This window comes from Pleurodeles waltl, chromosome 2_2 (assembly GCF_031143425.1).
Source record: "Pleurodeles waltl isolate 20211129_DDA chromosome 2_2, aPleWal1.hap1.20221129, whole genome shotgun sequence".
Classification (NCBI taxonomy): Eukaryota; Metazoa; Chordata; class Amphibia; order Caudata; family Salamandridae; genus Pleurodeles; species Pleurodeles waltl.
Window position 1 is genome coordinate 1,141,500,658 of NC_090439.1, and position 24,666 is coordinate 1,141,525,323.

Sequence of the window (24,666 nt, forward strand, 5' to 3'; positions counted from 1 at the left end):
ATTACTAGTGTACATATTTAGTGTGTTTTCTTACCTCCTAAGGGAGTATTGCCTTTTTAGTAATGTTGGTATTCTGTCACTAAAATAAAGTACATTTATGTTTTGTAACACTGTGGTTTCTTTCATGCGTGTAAGTGCTGTGTGACTACAAGTGGTATTTAATGAGCTTTGCATGTCTCCTAGAGAGGCCTTGGCTGCTCATCCACAGCTACCTCTAGAGAGCCTGGCTTCTAGACACCGCCTACACTACACTAATAGGGCATACCTGGTATAAGTTGTAAGTACCATAGGGACCCACCACACACCAGACGAGCTTTCTACATAGATCAGTTACCTGGAGCTTCAGGCAGTATTTTTAGCCCTGAAAGCTTTCCTTTACTCACCTGTGACACAATGTTGTCTTAGTTCAAACTGACAACATGACAGCTATATATTATCTACAAAACTGTGGGGGGGGGTGGGGGGGGGGGGGGGCACGGTCATCCCAGCTGTCACAACTTGCTCAGAAAGTATGGAAGTGGGCTCTTCACCACCACATTCACTGAGTAGCAGAATATCTCCTGGGATCGAACAACAACTTTGCAGACCTGCTCCAAGGGCAATGCTGTGTGGATGAAAACCGGTCAGGGATATTTGCTTACGCCTTTCCACCTCTTCCTCTCATTCCATTCCTGGTTTGGAAGATAAGACAAACTTCCCTCACCATGATCCTTTTAGCTCCCACCTCGGCTTGACAACCATGGTTCAGCACACTTCTGAACTTCTCGCTTGTCCTCCACAAGAAGCTCCCCAACAGGCCGGGTCTTCTCACTCAGAAACAAGGACAGATCAGACATCCAGACCCCAAGTCACTCAACTTTGTGATATGGCTCCTGAAGTCAAAAGCCCTCATTACGGCTTTGGCTGTCTTCACAGAAGTTGCTTTACATTTGCTTGGATATCTTTCTCTATACTTTCTTTATACTCTCTCACCCGCCTGCGGGAAAATAACCTAACAAAGGAGTTGATGCCCATGCGCAGCATCACCGAGAAGGAGTCACTTGATCCCATGACTCAGAAATGCTGCTTCATAAAAAACAACTTGTAACACTCTGAAACCAACACTAGATGCCAGGAGATATGGAGAGCATGTGAATCTACAGCACTACATGGCAGGAACAGATATCTACTGGGTAAGTTACAATTTCCTTTTGCACCTTTGGAATATCCCGACATGTCAGACTGGATAATGATTTTTTTTTTTTTTGTTTTAAGCAATTGGCGTGGTTCTCTGATAGGTGGTGCCATTGCACTCTACAGTATTCTTCCACTCCCTCAGGGAGTGATGGCACAAAGGTGCTGCCCCTGCACTCTGACCTCAAGTTCTTTAGTTCCTTGGCCTTTGGTGTGGATATGGAAATTCTGCCAGCTTTACCGACCCTGAAAAAGCATACAGCATGAGTACAGTAGGGGTGTGAAAATTGCTGTTGATTTCTGCAAGCTGACGATTTAAAGACATCACCCTGATCTCCATCAAGCACCTCAATATTCCATTGACTGTGATGAGATGAGCCACTACAAATTAATCACCTAGTTGTTGTAAGGTCTCAAGAACCAGAAGTATGAGGAGTTAAAACCCAGTGACCAGAGAGAGGCCTAAGACGTACATGTGAACGTTCCTGACACTGAAAAAATAAATCAATAAAATGCCTTTTTGAGGTAACCAAGTACATGGGGCTAACTCCGAGACCCTGCACAGCAAGGTGAAAGGTGAGATACAGCCCTGCTACAGTTCGTGGCTGTGAACATGATTCCCAGACTGCCCCACTTCTCTGTGGCATTACTGGGTGTGGTTCCAACAGGCGGATCAGATGGAGACTTTATGTGGATGTGTTCCGATGAACAGGACAGAGGCAATAGTTGCCCTGGCTAGCAGCGTATCCAGAGGAGCTTCGGGTGGCAGGGGCTCGGCTTTGCAACCCACCCAAAGAAAGCATGCAGACGTACGACGACAGGGTTACTCCACCCCTTTCCACCTACCATAGTCCTCGTAGTACAAGCGGAAATCAGAGCACCTCTGCAAATCAGCTATTGTATGTTTAAGATTTTGTATTCAGTTTTATGCAACGCATACTTTGTTTGGCCGAGGGCATTGGAGCGCTTTGCATGACAGCCAGAATTACATTACACAAGGTCAGAATTTATTTTTAAAGTCACGGAAGTTTAACTGCATCTCTGGATGTGGAGCCAACGCCAAGACTCGAAGCTGGTCCCTGAGTTCTAAGGTCGGCCTCTCTCGCCATGCGGCAACATTCCCTCCCAAACAACATGACACCTCTTGACAACGGACTACCCATTATCGACGATCTTTCATGTGTTCCTTCTACTCAGTAGACTTGCTCATAGCTTCAAAGCGCTTGCATTTATTTCAAACGCGTGGTTCTTTTTTACTCGTTTTTGGAGTTTTCTTTCAAAACACGGTTTATTGTCTGCAGTGTCTTTCTTAAGCTTTGTATTTTTTCTAAAGCCACCGTTGTAAGTGCTGTGTTAAGTCTTTAGGTGTCGGCTTTGCAGACTAAATTGAGTTTTATGAATTTTCTTTCAGCGAGTAAATAATACTTGTTTTATATATTGTCTTACAGTGCAATTCTGCATCCTTTAAGCAGCTCAGATTCCAAGTGTTACTAGTACCTAATTTATTGAGCTTGAAAGGAGGAAGCCAGAGTTGGCCTTACCCGGATTCACACATGTGACCTACAGCATTGAAGTGCCTGAGCCATCCTTCCGGCTAGGGTCACTGGCACAGAGGTGTGCCACTCCTTGATAGGAGGAGTTTTATGTAAATGTGCGCGCGCACTCCCTGTCACGTGCTGCTCTAGTTGTACGAGCTCTTCATGAAGGTCTTCTCTATAGGCTTTTGGTTTAGAAGATTGAGCCATCGGTCCTGCCTCAGCTCCTCGTGGGCCCTCTCCAGGTACCACCCTAATCTCTGAGGCCTAGAGACTCCTGATGGTAAATGTAGACCCCCTTCTTCACAAACTGACCCAGACACTGAGCACCTCTCGGCGACGGGTGCTGTCTGCAGCGGCATGAAGTCGCGTCGATTACTGTCAGTGTCTGCAGGACGCGCCATTGGGCTGTCAGGTCTCTTCTCCCAGAGAAGGCTGCCCAGCAGTTTCACTCCTGCTCCTTTGAGAAGAGCATGAGTGGACGTATTTCTTTTAAGCGATCTCTGTCTTTGAGAGTGTTGAGTAAGATGGTGCTTCAGAGCACTAGTCAGCCGTCAAAGATGCTGCCGCGCTGCAGGGGTTTAAGTCCTGGTGCTTTCAAAGAAACTGTGGTGAAGCTGAGAATGCTTCCTCAACAAGTTTGCAGCAGTCATGCTGCCTTCTCTGGATCACCAGAGAGGTGTGGAGACGTCCAGGCCCCTGCAGACTCCTTAGTGTTCCCGCTCAGTTTGAAGTCAGCTAGTGTGAAATGCCCAATACCACTGCTTCATCCAGCTGGGCGGGAATGTGTCATGAATGTTTTGACATTGCGGTCTGTGCCTCGCTATTTCCCTCTGTCACCCAGTTAATGGAAGAGTGCTAAGGTTACTTGTGATGGGAATGTTGAGCTTCCTGTAGTGCCTTTTGTTTCTTCAGGTGGTGGCCTCTGGGCAAAGGCAGGGCTGGCCCTAGCGCTGGTGGCGCCCAATGCCACTGTCTTTATGCCCCCGCAGTGGCCACCTCCTCCAAGACTTCCCTCACTACCACTCGCCATCAGTGCCCCTCCTCCCGCCATAGCTCCTGTCTGACAATCAATTCATTTTTTATAGCGCTACTCATAGCTCCCTCACGCAGTTCTGTGATCTGCGTGGTACTCGTTGTTTGCAGCAGGCACATTAACCCTCTGCCCGACTTCATGGTGAGTCAAAGCTCCCACTGAACAAAACTCCCATCTCGCGCCAGACTTACCTTGATATTTTTATCGTTGCCTGAAAACTGCAGGATCCATTTGGAAGCTCACGTGCTTTTAACCCTATAAATTCTTTTTAAACCCAGGGCCCCCACCAAAGTCGGACCCAGGTTTCCAGCGAGATTTGCTGCTCCACTGGTTGGAACACTTTTTTATGGACCCAAGCCATGCAGAGGGATTCCCGCGTGCACCAAGCACCCTTACATTTTCATTTTGCACTTCATTCGGAACTATATATGTTCTGTTTCTGAGCAGGAAAGCCGTGCTAATGTTACAGATAAGGTTAAAAATGTTATTAGATTTCAAAATCTTTCAAAAACCAATGCAAGAAAGTCCAAGCAAGGAGTGAGAACTGTTGTGAGTATTACAGATAGTAAATTGTTATAAGCAGTCGTCAAACCTATGTTATTCTTTTTAACTACCGCAGTAAAGGTCATGATCAAACACTCGGGTTTACCTTGCCCAATGCAACACAAAGTGCTTTACTTGTGTATCTCCCTAGAAGGGTTTGTGCAGACTATCTCCCCGGCTGCTGCTCCACTGAAGGCCTCTGTTCACTAGAAGGGGATGGTCTCTGTATCCCAGGTGTTGGACATGTGGGTGGATTTCGTGTTTCTACAGGTGCAGAGGCAGGTGGCCTTCTGTTTCTATAAAGTTCCTCTTACTTGGTGCTGAATGCACGCCATGCAATTCATTTAATCTGTTTCTGGTGTTAATAACCAGATCCATAGTCTTTGCTGATTCTAATCTTGAGCTTGTGAAATGAGACCTGTGTTTTAGGGCTTCAGAGCAAAACTATGTACAAAGTATCCTTCCTAATTCAAGACACTGAAGGACAAAGGCATATCAAGTTTATCTTCAGTGCCATTAAACTTCAATCAATCCAGTGGATTATATAATACCCATCAAATAATCATTCAACTTTTAGGATGCGCACCGTAAAAACTATAGATTGTGACTGAAACAAGGATGACTTCTATTCCAGAATTTGGGGGACTTGTAAGAGACGATAAATGGCTTAATGCGGTAGGAACGATTACCACCTCTTTACCACTCATGCCTGTAGCACGCATGCTTTTACAACTAATTTTGTTGTAAAAGCATGCTTAATAAAGGTATATGTTGTAACGCCATGCGTGGTTGTGTGATACAACCCCCCCCCCCTGCCCCCCCCCCCCGAAAACCTCCTCGCCCTGAACCCTAAAACCTACCCTGTCCTACAAACTACCACACCCTGTCCTAAAAAACTATTCTGACCCCCTGCCCTAAACCATAAAACCTACTCTGTCCTAAAAATCACCCGACCCCTCCCTAAAACCTACCCTGCCCTGTCCTAAAAACTACCCCGACTCCCGCTTCTGTCCTAAACCCTAAATGCTATGGTGCCCTGTCCTAAAACCTGCCCTGTCCTAAAAACTACCCCACCCTGTCCTAAAAATTACCCAGACACCGCCCTGACCCCTAAAACCTACCCTGTCCTAAAAACTAACCCAGCCCCCCACCACTGCCCTCAGCCTTTAAACTTACCCTACCCTGTCCTAAAAACTACCCTGATCCCTGTCCTAAAAACGACCCCACCCTGTCCTAAAAGCTTCCCCACCCTGTCCTAAAAACTGCCCCCGGCCCCCCGCTCTGAACCCTAACACCTACCCCACCCTGTCCTAAAAACTACCCCAACCCCCGCCCTGAACCCTAGAACCTACCCTGTTTTAAAAATTACCCCACCCTGTCCTAAAAACTATCCTGACCCCCACCCTGAACCCTAAAAATCACACCAACTCCCCCGTCCATGCCCTAAATCTTACCCCGTCCTAAAAACGACCCCACCCTGTCAAAAGAAACGACCCCGCCTTCATCCTAAAACTTCTCCATCCCTAAAACCTACCCTGTCCTAAAAACTACCCAATCCTGTTCCTAAACTACCTCACCCCTCCAACCCTGCCCTAAAACCTACCCAAAACTGTCTTAAAAACTACCCTGACTCTCCCCACCCCAACCCTGAACTCTTAAACCTAACCCGCCCTTTCCTTAAAAATCTCCCCCACCTGCCCCAGCCCCACTTACCCACCCACTGTGTTCTTCGCCCGGTTGTTCCTGCTGTGTGCCTGAACCACACAGATGCATGGTGCCTTAACCACGCATTTGCGTTGTTCAGGCACATGCGTGGTTCAGGAAAGCGTGGTAATGCTTGTGTGGCTACGCTATGTGTTGCTCCGACAGCGACGAAAAGGCCGTTTTCCACGATTAATAGATCCATACTATGAAAAAGTACCATCCCTAATTCCATGTTGTACCTAACTGATTCTGTTCAATGAATTCCCAAAAGCGATCTACGAACCAATATGGACATTTCCATGCTTGCCTGTTTGAATATACTTTTCGGAGTTCACTCACTGCAGTTTCCCACCTCTAATGAAAATAACATAAAAAGCAGTTCAAATGCAAATATTTTATTTTTATTGCTTTGCAGTGATAAATTGTTCTGCTGCCTGAAGTCTTTTAGTAATGCCGTCTGGAGGAGATTGGACCTTTTCTTCCACACATTGAAAGATAAACTCCAGAAACTTAATATCGAAACAGAAAGGTTTGATTTTATCCGGAAGCAGCAATTGGAGGAGTGGAATGCTGTGGTAAGAGACATGCCTCTATTGGGCTTGGCCTAGTGAAGGTTTTGACGGTAGTGTTTAGCTGGTCTGAACAATTATATATTTCTTGTGTCCCCCTGGTAACCATAAATTGCTGATTGAACAATGAATGAGAAAAAGGAATATGGTGTAGCTGTGGTCTTAAAGGGAAAGTGACCAGCACTTCCTGTTAGAGTTAATTTCTTTTTCAAAAACAATTATCTTGAAAAATATACACAGACAGTTGAATCAGTTCTGAATACTTTGTCATGTACATTCATTCAAAATGAAAAAAGATCACACACATGAGGCATGCTGGTGACCAAATAGTCTGGCAGATGTAGAAAAAGTGAATATGCCAGGTTTGAAATGGACAGTACAGGAGATCATACAAGACCTCCAAAATGGACCCTAGTTGACACTGAGCAAAACTTCATTGACTGTGTCCTACTTCAGGTTTTATAAGGGTTTCAATTACTAAACACACCAGGGAAGAAAATAACTGTTGTGTGTGGTTCATGTTGGGGCCCCTAACAAAAAGAAATATAATTCGGGTCAGCATAGATGTCCAAAAGGCCTTGTTTTTCTCTCATTCCACATTTACTAAGCGTAGGAAAGGTCTTCTTCGGGAAGTCTGCTCATTACATTTTGACCGAGGGACCAGTCATGAGTGTCTTCTTCAGGACGTGGGAGCATGAATATCTGAGGAAATAATGGATTCTCATGATTGATATAGGAAAAATACGTTGCAAGACAAGGTTAAAAATAAGAGGAACAGATTACTGAATTGTTATAATAATCCATGTATACACAGTTCAGGATCATATTGCCATCCGTGTACATTGGTCCATCTGTTGTGACACACCAGAAAAGTCACCCATGAGTGGGTACTAAATTGTAAATACAAGTTGTGGTGGATGTACAAAGGACTCCCGTATTCCTGTTGTAACCAACTGTAGGAAAATGGCTCCCTGTTGCAGTTACCCCCCCCCCACCTTTTGGCATATACTGATGCTGACTCGACTGAGAAGGGTGATGGGACCCTGCTAACCAGGCCCCAGCACCAGTGTTCTTTCACCTAACATGTACCATTGTTTCAACAATTGGCACACCCCTGGCACACAGATAAGTCTCTTGTAGAAGGGACCAGTGGTACCAAGGGCCCTGTGACCAGGGAAGGTCTCTAAGGGCTGCAGCATGTGTTGTCACCCTAGGGGACCCCTTACCTAACACAGGCACACTGCCATTGTAGATTACGTGTGTTGGGGAGAAAAATGCAAAGTCGACATGGCATCCTCCTCATGGTGCCATGCACACAAAATACTGCCTGTGGCATATGTAAGTCACCCCTCTAGCAGGCCTTACAGCCCCAAGGCAGGGTGCACTATACCACAGGTGAGGACATAGCTGCACGAGCAATATGCCCCTACAGTGTCTAAATCCATTCTTAGACATTGTAAGTACAGTGTGACCATATTAAGTATATGATCTGGGAGTTTGTCAAAAACGAACTCCACAGCTCCATAATGGCTACACTGAATACTGGGAAGTTTGGTATCAAACTTCTCAGAATAATAAGCTCACACTGATGCCAGTGTTGGATTTATTAAAAAATGCACACAGACGGCATCTTAGAGATGCCCCCTGTATTTTACCTAATCCTTCAGTGCAGGACTGACTGGTCTGTGCCAGCCTGATGCTGAGAGACGAGTTTCTGACCCCCTGGGGTGAGAGCCTTTGTGCTCTCTGAGGCCAGAAACAAAAGTCTGCACTGGACGGAGATGCTTAACACTTCCCCCCTGCAGGAACTGTAACACCTAGCAGTGAGCCTCAAAGGCTCAAGCTTCATGTTACAATGCCCCAGGGCACTCCAGCTAGTGGAGATGCCCGCCCCCTGGACACAGCCCCCACTTTTGGCGGCAAGTCTAGGGGAGATAATGAGAAAAACAAGGAGTCACCCACCAGTCAGGACAGCCCCTAAGGTGTCGTGAGCTGATGTGACCCCTGCCTTTAGAAATCCTCCATCTTGATTTTGGAGGATTCCCCCAATAGGAATAGGGATGTGCCCCCCCTCCCCTCGGGGAGGAGGCACAAGGAGGTTGTAGCCACCCTCAAGGACAGTAGCCATTGGCTACTGCCCCCAGACCTAAACACACCCCTACATTTAGTATTCAGGGGCACCCTAGAACCCAGGAAATCAGATTCCTGCAACCTGAAGAAACAAGGAGGACTGCTGACCTACAAGCCTGCAGAGAAGGAGGAAGACGACAACTGCTTTGGCCCCAGCCCTACCAGCCTGTCTCCAACTTCGAAAACCTGCTCCAGCGACCTCTGAAGCCTCAGAGGACTGCCCTGGACTAAAGGACCAAGAAACTCCTGTGAACAGCGACCCTGTTCAAAACCAGCTACTTCTTTGCAACAAAGAAGCAACTTTCAAAGACTGCACGTTTCCCGCCGGAAGCGTGAGACTTCACACTCCGCACCCGACGCCCCGGGCTCGAGATCCAGAGGACAAACACCTCAGGGAGGACTCCTCGGCGACTGCGAGCCCGTGAGTAAACAGAGACGACCCCCCTGAACGCCCACAGCGACGCCTGCAGAGAGAATCCAGAGGTTCCCATGACCGCAATTGCCTGTAACAAGGGACCCGACGCCTGGAACCAACACTGCACCCGCAGCCCCCAGGACCTGAAGGAACCGAACTTCGACGCAGGAGTGACCCCTAGGTGACCCTCTGCCTAGCCCAGGTGGTGGCTGTCCCGAAGCCCCCCCCCCTGTGCCTGCCTGCACCGCTAGAGTGACCCCCGGGTCCCTCCATTGTTTCCTACCTAAAACCAGACGCCTGCTTTGCATGCTGCACCTGGCCGCCCTTGTGCTGCTGAGGGTGTGTTTTGTGTGCCTACTTGTGTCCCCCCCCCCAGTGCTCTACAAAACCCCCCTGGTCTGCCCCCCCACCCCCCACCAAGGACGCAGGTACTTACCTGCTGGCAGACTGGAACCAGAGCACCCCTGTTCTCCATAGGCGCCTATGTGTTTTGGGCACATCTTTGACCTCTGCACCTGACCGGCCCTGAGCTGCTGGTGCGGTAACTTTGAGGTTGCCTTGAACCCCCAACAGTGGGCTGCCTATACCCCAGAACTGAGACTTGTAAGTGTTTTACTTACCTCCTAATCTAACCTTTACTTTCCTCCCCCAGGAACTGTTGATTTTTGCACTGTGTCCACTTTGAAAATAGCTTATTGCCATTTTTAGAAAGACTGTATATGATATTGCTTTTATTCAAAGTTCCTAAAGTATCTAAGTGAAGTACCTTACATTTGAAGTATTACTTGTAAATCTTGAACCTGTGGTTCTTAAAATAAACTAAGAAAATATATTTTTCAATATAAAACCTACTGGCCTGGAGTAAGTCTTTGAGTGTGTGTTCCTCATTTATTCCCTGTGTGTGTACAACAAATGCCTAACACTACCCTCTGATAAGCCTATTGCTCGCCCACACTAGCACAAAATAGAGCATTAGAATTATCTACTTTTGCCACTATTTTATCTCTAAGGGGAACCCTTGGACTCTGTGCACACTATTTCTTACTTTGAAATAGTATATAAAGAGCCAACTTGCTACACCAACAAATCTTCAAGGATAAAAAAACAACAATCCTAATAGCTGTAAGGAACAATTCCAGTATCTAAGGACATTCTCAAACAATTATTATGTGTGGCAAATATCCGTAATGCTATCTATAGTATCAACTGCACGTCTGCATATTAATTGTGCTAACAGCGTCCTGTCAAAGTTGATTAAACAACCAGTCACGCAGTGACCACCACTAAAGTGTTAACACACTCACAAGTCAGATCTTCAAGTTCCATTCACCATTATTGAGTAAAACGGAGAGCTAAAGTAAAGTGGAAGGAGAAATCCATCAACCTTAACTCAAAATGTTGGAGCGTAATAATCATATACAGTCATGAAAAAGCCTTCTGACAAGTTTTCAATTAGTCAAGCATGTCTTAAAAACAAGGTACAAGTTTATAATTGCTGTAGGAAGCTGACCTGGTGTGTGGTGGACACGTGATGTTTGCAACTTATGCCAGGTCCAGGCAACCCCGGTTAGTGGGACAGTGTCTAGGATCCCAGGGCTCTCTAGTGGTAGCTGTGGTGAGCAGCCAAGACTTACCTAGGAGGAGTGTAAAGCACTTGCAGTACCCCAGAAGTCACACAGCAACTTATGCGACATGAAAGGAAGCACACTGTGTTGCAAAAATAAAGGTACTTTATTATAGTAACACTGAACTAGATTACTTCTAGGCAGTCCCCCAACTGTAGGTAAATGCACACTATATATACACACAGTAAGTATTTGGAATTAGTGTAGAAAAACAGCAAGCATTGGCAAGATATAGCAGAAAATAGCTAGGACCCATAAGGGGCTCAAACAATATACTAAACTAGTGACATACAAAGTGAGGTCACCTACCCAAGGATGTAGAGTAGTTAGCTGGGAGAACTTGACCCTGAGAGGTGAGTACTTGGCTGACCCCCAGCGTCCTGGAGTGCAGAGATAAGTACCTGGTCTTCCTAAGGACTAACAAGAGAACTTAGAGAATGGATTGTGCAAGAACGGGAGAACCCAAAGGTGGATTCTGGGAGAAGAGGACCTGCAAAAGATGAGAGTCCAGTCCACTATGGAGTGTCCAGTCTGGGTAGGAGCCACTACCTACCCTTCAGTGAGTGAAGATGCAGGTCAACGAGGGAAGACAATCAGCTGTGCTGCAGAGAGGTACTTGGAGTCATGCAGATGATGTCCTACGTTTGTCTCCAGGTTGAGTATGGTCAGTGGTCTGGAGGGCCACCAAAAAGCCTTGGCAAATCCGGACAGAAGAGGATTTGCAGAGAAGAGGAGGACCAGCAAGGTCCAGAGGAATCGACTCTTGGAGGGAGTCCTGGCTGACCCTCAGCAGTTGAGAGAAGCAACAGAAGCAGTCAGAGCTCCCACAGGCAACCTACTGGCAGCAGGTGCAGTACTTTGCAGTGAGGCCCAGTCAGCATTCCTGGAAGTCCCACTTTGCTGGAGCAGCAGAGGTGAGACTCTCCTTGCAAGGATGAAGTGCTGCAGGCCGGGGCTACTTGGAGCCTCAAGATCCCTTGGAGCTGGAATCAACAACCCCTGGTAGCTGCAAGAGTGGCGGTGCACAGGGGTACTTTCCTGCAAGGAGAGGCAAGAGCTCATCATCTCCCAGGTTGGACAGCAGTTAGAGAGGACCACCAGCTATGTTAGAGATTCTTCCTGGAGCCAGATGGCAGAAAATCCCAGTAGCTGGTTGTCATTGCGTTAGGTGCCTGCTGAAGCTGGGGAGTGACTCCTTCACTCCAAGGAAGATTCCTTCTTGCTTCTTTGGTGCAGCTGAAGACTTGCCGACCCCAGAGGACGCACAGCCATGGAAATGTTGCAATTACTGGAAGGAGCCGAAGAAACAATGTTGCAAGGTGAGGTTATATCAGGAGTTGCAGGCTTGTTTCGTTCCTGTCAAGTCCAGCAACGGTTCCGGTGGCCAGGAGCAGAAGAGGTTGATGCAGAGGAGTCCTGGTGAAGTCTTGCACACCGAATCTGGGGACCCCACCCGCAAGGGAGTCCCTAAAGAGTCTTAACAGGGGCCTTGGTCACTCTGCAGTGTGACCACCTATCAGAAGGGTTCACTGACGTTAGTCACCTGTCCTGACCAACCAGATGCTCCTTGGGGCCTCTGCACATCTTGCTTCCAAGATGGCAGAATCAAGTGGCCACCTGGAGGAGCTCAGGGCACCACCCCTGGGGTGGTGACGGACAGGGGAGTATTACTCCCCTATCCTTTGTGTAGTTTTGCGCTAGAGCAGGGACCGTGGGTCCCTGAACTGGTGCAAACCGCATTATGGAAGGAGGGCACCAAATGTGCCCTTCAAAGAAAGCCAGTGGTGTGGGGAGGCTACCCCTCCCCCAGCCTTTTAACACCTATTTCCAAGTGAGAGGGTGTTGCCTCCCTCTCCCACAGAAAATCCTCTATTCTGCCTTCCCCTGGTTGAGCTGGTAAAGCAGCAGGTGAGCAGAAACCTGTCTGAGGGGCTGCAGCAGAGTGGGCTGCGCGCAAACCTTGAAAGAATGGCAGGAGCAATACTGGGGGATTCTCTGAGGAACCCCCAGAATGCCTAGAATCATGCCACCAATACTGGCATCAGTATTGGGGTATGATTCCGACATGTTTCATATCAAACATTCCCAGGTTCAGAGTTATCTTTATGGCTTGGTTACCCCCACTTTGTGCCTGCTGTCAGTGTGTTTTGACTGTGTTCACTACGTTACTGCTAACCAGGACCCCAGTGATTGTGCTCTTACTCTAAATTTGGTTGCCTAGGACTTTGCATACCCCACAATTGCCATACTGGTGTCCCCATATTAGTCCCTAGCATATGGTACTGAGGTACCCAGGACATTGGGGCACCAGAGGTTCCCCATGGGCTGCAGCATGTATTGTGCCACCCATGGGAGCCCATGCAAATTGCAGCCTGAGTGGAAAGGTGCAAGGTTGAAGAGGACCAGCAAAGCCCAGGAGACTCGACCCCAGGAGGGGAGTCCGAGGTGACCCTCAGCAGCTGAGAGAGTCACAAGAAGAGGAGGCAGCCTCCATAGGTGACCCACATGCAGCAAGCACAGCAGTTGCAGTGAGGCCCACTCAGCACACCTGAAGAGGAGTTGCAGGAGCAGCAGGCAGGAGACTGTGCTTTGCAGGGAAGAGTGCTGAAGGCCGGTGATACGCGGAGCCTGAAGATCCCTTGGGGGAAGGAAGAAGCAAACCTTTAGCAGCTGCAAGAGTCGCGGTGCACAGGGGTACTGTCCTGCAGGGAGAGGCAAGGGCTTACAGTCTCCCAGGTTAGACAGCTAGTGGAAAGGACCAAGGGGACCACCACCTGTGATGCAAGATCCACGCAGCTCCAGAGGAGAGAAGGTACATGCAGCTGGTGGTCATTGCAGTTGGTGCCCGCAGATGCAGGGAAGGGACTCCTTCACTCCAAGGGAGATTCCTTCTTGCTTCTTGTGCAGGCTGAAGACTCATTGTCCTCCGAGGATGCACAGCTAGGAAAATGTTGCAGTTGTTGGAAGGAGTCAGAGAAACAATGTTGTAGAACGGAGTCGTCGCTGGAGTTGCAGATTGTTGGTTCGTGGATGGTGCAGTTGCAGTCCTGGTGGCCAGAAGATGAAGTAAATGATGCAGAGGAGTTCTGCTGGAATCTTGTACGTCAAATCTGAAATCCCACCCGGGAGGGAGACCCTAAATAGCCCACGAAGGGGGATTGGTCACCTGGCAGGGTGCCCACCTATCAGGAGGGGACTGTTACATCACCTGCCTGACACGCCCACTCAGATGCTCCCAGTGGCCTCAGCCCACCTTGGATTCAAGATGGCAGAATCAAGTAGCCACGGAGCTCTGGGCACCACCCCTGGGGTGGTGATGGAAAGGGGAGTGGTCACTCCCCTTTCCATTGTCCAGTTTCACACCAGAGCAGGGACCAGTGGTCCCTGGACTGTGCAAACTGGTTTATGCAAGAAGGGGACCAATTGTGCCCTTCAAAGCATACCGGTGGCTTAGGGAGGCTACCCCTCCAAGCCATGTAACATCTATTTCCAAAGGGAGAGGGTGTTGCCTCCCTTTCCCAAATGAAATCATGTGTTGTGTCTTCCTCTGCTTGAGCTGGTAAAGCAGCAGGAGGGCAGAAACTTGTCTGTGGGGTGGGAGCAACGAGGGCTGCCTGGAAAACCCTGCAAACTGGTAGGAGCAAAGCTGGGGGTCAACTAAGGAGCCCGCATGGAGTCATGCAACCAATACTGGCAATGGTGTTGGGTATGATTCCGACGTGTTTGATACCAAACATGCCTAGGTTCGGAGTTACCATTATGTAGCTGGACATAGGTAGTGACCTATGTCCATTACATGGGTAAAATTACTTCCCGGCCCTCACGAAGTCCAGTAAAATGGAGCTGGATTTCATGGAGGCACCTCTGGTCATACAGGGGTGCCCTCACACACAGTTACCTGCCCCCTCCCTCTGGGCTATGAGGGCCTACCATAGCGGTGATTTACAGTGACCTGGTGCAGTGACCTGTAGTGAAAGGGTGCATGCACCTTTTCACGCAGGCTGCAATGACAGGCCTGCAGACACATTTTGCATCGGCTCCCATGGATGACCTAATACATGCTGCAGCCCATGGGAAACCCTGGTGCCCCAATACCTTGGGTACCTAGGTACCATAAACTAGGGACTTACATGGGGACACCAGTATGCCAATTGTGGGGTGTACAGAGTATGGGACAACCAAATTTATAGGGAGAGAGCACAGTCACTACGGTTCTGGTTAGTAGGATCCCAGGGAACACAGTCAAAACACACTGACAGGGAAAAAGTGGGGTTAACCATGCCAAAAAGAGGGTACCTTCCTACAGTCATGACCGTGAGATTTTCCACCATATCATCACCTTTGAACTGGACCTGAGTTGGTATGATCGCGGTCTCTATAATGTAAGACCTTGGCTGCCACAGGTCTTGGTGGTGCGCCCTGGCAGGTGGGTCCGTCCCGCACTTCATGGGCATGCTCAAGGGCATGAAAGGGAGATAGCCTGTCTGGTAGGTCTGTTACCCAGAGGTTGTTCCATCTGGCCCTGTTTTCCACCTCTTTGGTCCTAAACTCCAAAGTCTTCACCCTGGCCTCAATATGGGACAGTTGTTTGCACATAGTGACCAACTATGGAGTGACGTCCTCCAAAGTAGGTTCCGTTGTCGTGACCCTTTGGACCAGTCTCTGCAGATCATCTCTCAGAAACCCCATGTCAGTCACCATTGTGTCAATTTTCAGTTTCTCTGCCTCCAATGAGACGGTGATGCCCTGAAGGATAATGTCCAGTATTGCCTGTGAAGGAGCCCCTGTTGCAAGCCCAGCGCTTGGAGCCAGATCTTCCCTGGCCGGAAGGTTTGACTCCTTTGAGGAGCAGGATTCATGCGCCTCCTTCCTTTTGGCATATTTTTTCCCATCATCAAATCCTGCAGCCAAGGTCAATGGGGGGTACCAGCGTATGTATTAGACAGGGCCAATGTGTGGGGCCGAGCTCCACTCCCCTGTGTCACCATGTGTACAAAAAAGTAAGGACAGGGCGTACTCCTGTAGGCACATGAGGGGTGTCCGGGAAGGCCCTTTGCCACAGTTTAGCATGCTACACAGGGCATCAGTTCAAGCGGATCCCCCAGGCAGCGATGCGTTTGTATTGGAAGTCCCCCCTTGCAGTCAAAGTGCCAGCATCAACATGCTTGCAGGGTGCGAGGCAAGTGCGCACCAAGGGCTGACCAGGCACAGTCATCCTTGCAGATCCAGTCTCAGTTCACCTACAGACCAGAGCCCAGTCCGTCTTCCACCACACGAGCTGGGAGTCCAGGTCAGCAGCACAGGACTCAGCTCGTGCAGGACCCTCCAGACAGTGGTCCAATGCAACATGTAGTTGGCAAGGGAGGGGGGTGGCAGCTGAGGAGGCAAGCGGGTGTCACATCTCTAGCCCCCAGCAGTGTCCAGTTATGACGACAACTGGGCAGAGTCAGTGGCACAAATGTAAAGGGGTGCCTCAGTCAAGCGGGGGAGGGGCAGTAGCCCTTCCAACCTACCTCATGTCATCCCATACCACTGGGTATAACTGCTGCCCTAGACCTCAGGCTGGTATCCAGAGCCTCCTGATGCGCTATTTCTCCGGGTTTGCAAATAGTCGTCGGCTGGTCGGACCAGCAAGCCCAGAGTCTGCTTTTGCGCTTTGCTTCTTCGTAGCTCCTGTCTCCCCTTGGGAGCCAAAGAACAAGGTGCAGCATGCCAGTAGACCCCTCCACCCCCTCACTACCACAATTCCCACTACATAGGCGAGAGTACTCAGGGTCAGGCAGGGCCCTCCATTCGCTCCTCTGCCACTCCGTGCAGGTGCTCTACCAGCAGGCCAAAGCGGTGCCATCCATTGTCCGCCGCTGCTCCTTCCTCACAGCTCCCACATTGCGGCTAGGGTGAGCATCCGTCCGTAATGTTCACGGACTGCCCGTAATTTCACCCTGCCGTCCGTTTTCCGTGATGAAAGGCTTAATGGACAGCATTTGTCGGTTATTTTAGCCTTTCACCTAAAGGACAAAATGTAATTAGGGCAGATCACTTTCCCCAGCTGGATTGAAAGGCAGGGAGCCTCCTGTGCTCTAAAGGAGGGAGGGGCAGACAGATCAGAAACAGGCCTTCTTGCCAGGGTATCTCCTTCCCTAAAGAAATGCAAATGTGGGCAACTGGTGAATCTGCAAATTTAAAGGGGCTTGGAAACCTGCATAGACTTTAATCAAAAGAGTCACTTGAAGCTTTCTGATGACAAAGGTATTTTCTTTTAGAGAGGTACTGTAATGGTGTTCCAAGGTGAGCTGTGGAGTGTGGTTTTATTGGACTGTTATTAAAAAAAAAATTAAAAAAATAGTACTAGGTATAAACTGTATATTATTCAAATCTGTATTTTAGAAGGACTTTTTTTATTTAACCGAAATGTGTTTGCACGTTTTGTAGCAGCCTATGATGTGTGTAATGCATGCTTAAAATAAGGACTTACACATTCATAGTTCTTTCAGGGACCGCAGTACCTCATAGTACTAACAAACATTGGCAAAGCCAATAGGTCTTGTCTATGCAAGAGTTATTGGCTTTGCCAGTGTATTTTAGTCATGTTATACACCAGAGTGGCTGCTGTTCAGCATGGCTAAATGTTAGTGGTATAGTGGCCTGGGAGCAGTGGCGTAGAGCACAGTGGTGCAGAGTAGAGTACAGTGGGTTACAGTGCAGTTGTGTAGAATGCAGTGGCACAGAGTAGCGTGGGGCAGAGTAGAGAGGCATAGAGTGCAGTTGAGTAGAGTGGCATACACTGGAGTGGCAAAGAGTGCAGTAGTGTAGAGTAATGCAGTGGCATAGACTGCACAGTAGACTTGCGTGCCATAGAGGGCAGTGGCATAGAGTGGTGCAGAGTGGAGTAGTGTAGAGAAGTACAGAGTAGATTATAGTGCTGTGGAGTGATGCAGAGTAGAGTGGCACAGAGTGCAGTGGTGTAGAATTCAGTAGTACAGAGTAAAGTGGTGTAGAGTACTGTGGCAGAGAGTGCAATGTTGTAGATTAGAGTGTCAGTGCAGTGGTGTAGAGTGGCACAGTGAGCAGTTGCGTGGAGTACAGTGGTGCAGAGTAGAGTGCAGTGGCATACAGTGCAGTTTAGAGTGCAGTGGCACAGAGTGGCATGGGGCAGAGTAGACTGGCATAGAGTGCTGTGGAGTAGAGAGACACAATAGAGTGCCAAAGGAATACAGTTGTGCAGAGTGGTGCAGTGGCAAAGAGTGCAGAGTAGACTCATGTGGCATAGAGTGCAGTGGTGTAGAGTGGTGCAGAGTGAAGTAGTGTAGAGTGGTTCAGTGCAGAGTAGAGTATAGTGCTGTAGAGTGCAGTGGCATAGAGTGCAATGGCGTAGAATGCAGTAGAACAGAGTAGGGTGTTGTAGAGTACAGTGGCGGAGAGTGCAATGTTTGAGTAGCGCGTCAGTTCAGTGGTGTAGAGAGGTATAGAGAGCAGTGGCGTAGAGTACAGTGGTGCAGAGTACAGGACAGTTGTTTAGAGTGTTTTGGCATAGAGTGCGGTGGCATAAAGTGCAGTGGAGTAGAGTGGCATACAATAGAGTGGCAGAATGCAGTAGTGTAGAGTGGTACAGTGGCATAGAGTGCAGAGTAGGCTTGAGTGGCATAGAGTGCAGTCGCGTAGAGTGGTGCGGAGTGGAATAGTGTAGCAGGGTGCAGAGCAGAGTATAGTGCTTTAAAGTGCAGTGACGTAGAGTGGGGTTATGCAGAGTAGAGTGGTATAGAGTGCAGTGGAATAGAATGTATTGGTGCAGAATGCAGTAGTACAGAGTAGAATGGTGTATAGTGGGGGCCAGTGCAGTGTTGCAGAGTAGAGTGTCAGAGTGCAGTGGGGTATAGTGCAGTTGTTTAGAGTGCATTGGCGTAGAACGCATTGAAGTACAGTGCAGTGGTTTAGAGTGCAGTGGGGCACAGTGGCATAGAATGCAGTGGCGTAGAATAGATTTTCAAAGTAGAGTGCCGTGGCATAGAGTGGAGAGGTGTAGGGTAGAGTGCAGTGGTATAGAATGCAGTGGCGTCAAATAGATTGTTTCCCAGTAGAGTGGAGAGGTGCAGGATACAGTGGAGTTGCGTAGAGTGGCATAGAGTGTGATGTCATAGAGTAAACTGGTGTAGAGTGCTGTGGCATGGAGTGACATACAGTGTATTGATGTAGAGTACAGGGGGCATAGAGTTGAGTGTTATAGAGCAGTGGTTCCCAACCTTGTGACTTGTGTGGACCCCCACTGAATCCTTATTGGAATCTGGGGACCCCTCCAATGAGTCATTACTGAGAGCAGGGGACTGAGGCCCTCATTATTACATTTGCGGTAAAAGGTGCTTACCGCCGTGCAGAAGACCGCCGCGGCATTCCGCCACAGCTATTATGACCCACAGTTCGGAATCCGCCAAAATTCAGACACCCACACAAGTCCGCCACACCAAAGGTCAGTGATAAAGTGGCAATACCAAAACCTCCACCGTCACGCCAACAGGAATACGCCCACACTATCACGACCCACGAATCCAATCGGCGGTCTTTCTAACGCGTTATTCCATTGGCGGTACAAACCGCGTGCTCAAAATACACACACATTTACAAAACACAGCCACATTGGACAATTCGAAATACACACACCTGATACACATACACACACCACTCCCACACACCCTATACAATATAAAACACAAACCCACATCACCCACAAACCCTTCCGACCACAAATCACGAACGAAAGCCAGAGAGAGACACCACCATCATCAACACTAGCATCCACAGGCACACAACACCATCACCCACATAACTTCCACGCACCTCACACAACACCCCACTACTTATCAGCACACTTATCACCCCACACACCACCCCACACATCACCTACACCACCCCATGGCAAGGCAAAGACACCCCAGGTTCTCGGAGGAGGACCTCAGGGTCATGGTGGAGGAAATCGTCCGGGTAGAGCCACAGCTATTCGAATCACAGGTGCATCACACCTCCATTGCAAGGAAGATGGAGCTATGCCGAAGAATAGTGGACAGGGTCAACGCAGTGGGACAACACCCAAGAAATCGGGAGGACATCAGGAAGAGGTGGAACGACCTACGGGGGAAGGTGCGTTCCGTGGTCTCAAGACACCTCCTGGCGGTTCAGTGGACTGGTGGCGGACCCCCAAACTCCTCCCCGACAACTAACAACATGTGAGGAGCAGGTCTTGCTGATTCTGCATCCTGAGGGCCTCGCAGGAGTAGGTGGAGGAATGGACTCTGGTAAGTCAAAGCTTTACTATTACATCCCCCACCCTACCTGCATGCCAGCACATACCCTCACACTCACCCCCATCACTCCTACTCCTCACAAATGTCCCACTATCACAAACTACCGATCCCAACACCAGGCCCTGCATGCAACACCAAAGCATGGACACCCATCACTAAAGCATGCCCACTGCACATACCCATACTCCCCCCTAAACCATCATCACACAAGGTCCCACACAGGAATGCTAGCACTGGGGTACACGGTCACCCACCCATTGCACACCTTGACACACACAGATGCAATAATCATGCCTTTATACTCCTGCAGTACCCCTACCCAACGTCACCGGACAGGAGGGTCCACACCACCAATAGAAGAGGCCCACAGTGATGACAGCATCTCTGTCCAACTGGATCTAGATGACCAGCCCGGCCCATCGGGGACCCCGGGACAGTCGTTTCCCCACACCCAGTCACAGGCCACTACAGAGCTTCCCCCCTCTGGAAACACCAGCACAGCACCCACCCAGAGGGCCCATACCTCCGTCCCCAGGACATATCAATGAGCAGTGTGTCCACCACTACAGGGAACCCAGGCTAACCCACCACCCCAACAACAACAGGGACCTGGGGGCAGTGGTAGGTGGGCATGCGGTCCAGGGGACGGAGGCCCAGGAACACAGGGGAACTGGGAGGGCTGCTGTGCAACAGGGGGCGGACAGGCCCAGGGAACCCACTCTCCACAAGGCCCTCCCATCATGGGAGCCTACCACCACTCCCAGGAGACAATGGCAACGGTACTGGCCAAGTTTCAGGAGACCCAGCACCTGCAGGAGGAACAGTATATGGGTTCAGGGAGGAACTCAGAACCATCAACTCCACCCTGGGCACTATCGTAGGGGTGCTGAAGGAAGTCCTCAACACCAGGAGGGACACTGTGGCACTACAAGCGGCCCCTGACACTAGCCTGGACGATGAACTGCCCACCACCTCCGCCGGCGCCAGTGGACAGGATGCACCGCCACAGGACCACCACTCCAGTACCCCACCCCTTGCAGAGGGAGAACCACCTTGCAAACGGTCAGCGAGATCCAGGACAAAGACAGAGAACGTTGCCAAGACCCCCACCAAGAAAAGAGACCACCCTGATAGTCATCCTACTGTCCCACTTTGTCACCCTGTCCATCCTCAAACTGCCCTATCTCCACTTCCTATGCCCATTTGGGCAATGCACCCGTGAGACTAATAGACTGGATTCTGCCATGGACATTCCTCCGCCATCACCCCTCACCATTTTACCACCCCCTCCAATATTGAGCACTTAAATAAACACCCTTAAATCACCAAACAAAATCTGGAGTCTGTGATTTTGGAATACTGTATTAGCAATAACTGTGGCAAAAAGCTTTTTCATTGGTAATGTCAACATACCTATGTCACACAGCACTAGTCCATGAGGAAACAAAGCAGATGTCACACAGTGGGACCCACATCTGTGAAATCGTAAGGGAAAGTGACAACTCAGTGACCATTAACTGGGTGAAAACGACAGACAGTAGAGAGGTAGTAGTGTTTAAGTACATGTATTAGGCAGGTCTGTACTGGAAATATTGCTGGATCAATGAGTCCCTGTTGTCCATGTCTTCTTCCTCTGCTTCCTCGTCTTCACTGTCCACAGGCTCCACAGCTGCAACAACACCGCCATCTGGACCATCCTCCTGCAGAAAGGGCACCTGTTGTCACAAAGCCAAGTTGTGAAGCATACAGCAGGCCACAATGATCTGGCACACCTTCTTTGGTGAGTAGAATAGGGATCCACCTGTCATATGGAGGCACCTGAACCTGGCCTTCAGGAGGCCGAAGGTCCGCTCAATCACCCTCCTAGTTCGCCCATGGGCCTCATTGTAGCGTTCCTCTGCCCTTGTCCTGGGATTCCTTACTGGGGTCAGTAGCCATGACAGGTTGGGGTAACCAGAGTCACCTGCAAATGGCGAGGGACAACTGTTAGACACAAACTAACCTAGAGGGATATACCCAGACAACCATTCCCACTGACTAGCTTCCAGGTGCTCACCTAATAGCCACACACAGTGCCTCTGGAGTTGACCCATCACATAAGGGATGCTGCTATTCCGCAGGATGTAAGCGTCATGCACTGAACTAGGGAACATGGCATTCACATGGGAGATGTACTGGTCTGCCAAACATGCCATCTGTACATTCATGGAATGATAACTCTTCCAGTTTCTGTACACCTGTTCACTCCTGTGGGAGGGGGGGACCAAAGCTGCATGGGTCCCATCAATGGCACATATGATGTTGGGGATATGTCCCAGGGCATAGAAGTCACCTTTCACTGTAGGCAAATCCTCCATCTGAGGGAAAACGATGTAGCTCCGCATATGTTTCAGCAGGGCAGACAACACTCTGGACAACACGTTGGAAAACATAGGCTCGGACATCCCTGATGCTATGGCCACTGTTTTGAAATGACCCACTTGCAAGGAAATGGAGCACTGACAGCATCTGCACTAGAGGGGGGATTCCTGTGGGATGGCAGATTCTCCATCCCACAGGGAGGGATTCCTGTGGGATGGCTCCAACTGGGTACACAGTTCCTGGATTGTGGCACGGTCAAGCCTGTATGTGATTGACATGTCTTTCCTCCATTGTCGACAGGTCCACCAACGGTCGGTACACCGCAGGATGCCGCCATCTCCTCACATGTCCCAGCGGACGGTGCCTATGAAGGACAACAGCGAACACAGTCAACCAACTCAGAGGTGCGTACCCACAGCTTACACAGAACACCATTCATACTCAAAAAGTGGCCTATATGTGTGTTGAGTCTAGGCCTAGGTATGTGTGATGCAGTTGAAAATGAAGCCATGTGGGCCCCTGAAATGGTGGCTGCCTGACCTCTAAAGTGGGACAATGGGATGTGAGCTAACTGCGCTGGCGTTGTACACCATCGCGGTAGGCGGTCGAAGACCGCGGCGCAATGCTCCATTGGTTAACATTGGACCCTATGGGTCCCAGGAGCCAATGACGATGTACGCCGGCGGTGACCGTACGCACCGCCGCGGACGTGACAGCCATTTTCTCTCTGTTCAATAACGCGATACCTAATCTTCAACAGGAGAGGACCTGCACTGCAAGTGCTGCTGTGACCTCGGTCTGGAAGAGACAATGGCTCAAGTGTCTGGGGAAAGGCCCCCTGCCTTCACATTGGAGGAGTTGGAGAAACTCGTGGACGGGGTCCTCCCCCAGTACACGCTACTCTACGGTCCTCCAAACAAACAGGTAAGTACACTGGGAGCATGATGTATGAGCTATGCCTGTGTGGAGAGGGGTGGATGTAAGAAGGAAGGGGAGAGAGTGCGGCTTGCATGAAACGACGGTGAGTGCATGTGCCACATGGCAAGTGTAGGGATGGGGGCCAATCACTTTGATGGTGCAGTTGGTAATACGTTTCTCTTCCCCCTATACAAATCATGTAGGTCAGCGCCCACCAGAAAAAACATATTTGGCATGCCATCGCCAAGGACATCCGGACCCTGGGGGTCTACCACAGACGGAGCACCCACTGCCGGAAAAGATGGAAGGACATTCGCCGCTGGAGCAAGAAGATGGCAGAGGCTCAGCTGGGGATGGCCTCCCAACATGGGAGGGGTGCCCGTCGCACCATGATCCCCTGATGTTCAGGATCCTGGCGGGGGCGTACCCGGAGTTGCATGGGCTCTTGAGGGCATCACAGCAGACACAAGGGGGTGAGTACACCCGCATTCTGCTGATTTCGCGCGCAGTGGAGGTGTCTGGGTGGGAGAGGTGGTCTGTGGTTTTCCCTAGGCCAGGGCGAGTTCCGTAGGCAAGGTCCCTCCGTAAGGCAGGCCATGTGGCACCCCACCGCACCTCTGTAGAGTGCCAAGTACACTTAGACATGCCCCTGTGTCATCTATGTGTGCAGATTCATCCATAGCCTTGTAGGCCATTTCCCAGGAATTGAACAGCGGAGCCCAAGAGCGCGGCGTAGTGCAGGGGGCTTCTGTGTCTGTCGTGTCCGCCCACGGTAGCGGTAATGCATGCACTCAACATGTCTTTCTTCTGTCCCCCCCCATCCCCACTTTTTGTGGTCTCCCTGTTCTTGTGTGCATTAGCATAATCAGTCGAAGGAGCAGTGGCACCGGAGCCCCAGGGGGCTGCATCCCACATGGCCATGGAAGGCCACACTAAGGAATCGGACTTCACCAGTGGGACGGAGGGCGAGGGGAGCTCCACGGCGGGGGCAGGAGCTGAGACCAGTCACACGGACTCGTCCTCTGATGGGAGCTCCCTTGTGGTGGCGGCAACATCTGTGCCACCCCCATCTACCGGTACAGCCGCCACCCCCCCTACCAGCACCGCCCTCCCAGCAGCCCCTCAGCCTTCGCCTCGTGCCTGCTCACCCGGGAGGGTGGGCATCACCTTCACCCCAGGCACCTCAGGCCCTGCCCCAGTCACGCCTGCTGCCCTTAGTGAAGAGGCCATTGACCTCCTCAGGTCCCTCACTGTTGGGCAGTCTACCATTTTGAATGCCATCCAGGGTGTAGAAAGGCAGTTGCAACAAACAAATGCATTCCTGGAGGGCATTGATTCTGGTCAGGCTGCACCTCAGGGAG

The 24,666-nt window shown here is 50.0% G+C and overlaps 1 protein-coding gene across 9 annotated transcripts in view; it reads left to right on the forward strand.

Annotated features, from left to right (window-relative positions):
- Positions 1–24,666, forward strand: part of NUGGC (nuclear GTPase, germinal center associated) — a 1,501,499-nt gene that overhangs the window by 861,808 nt on the left and 615,025 nt on the right. For all 9 annotated transcript variants that reach the window (XM_069221057.1, XM_069221058.1, XM_069221055.1 and 6 more), the window contains one exon: positions 6,407–6,566. In XM_069221057.1, coding sequence (XP_069077158.1) covers positions 6,407–6,566 — 160 coding nt within the window. The remainder of the gene's footprint in view (positions 1–6,406; positions 6,567–24,666) is intronic.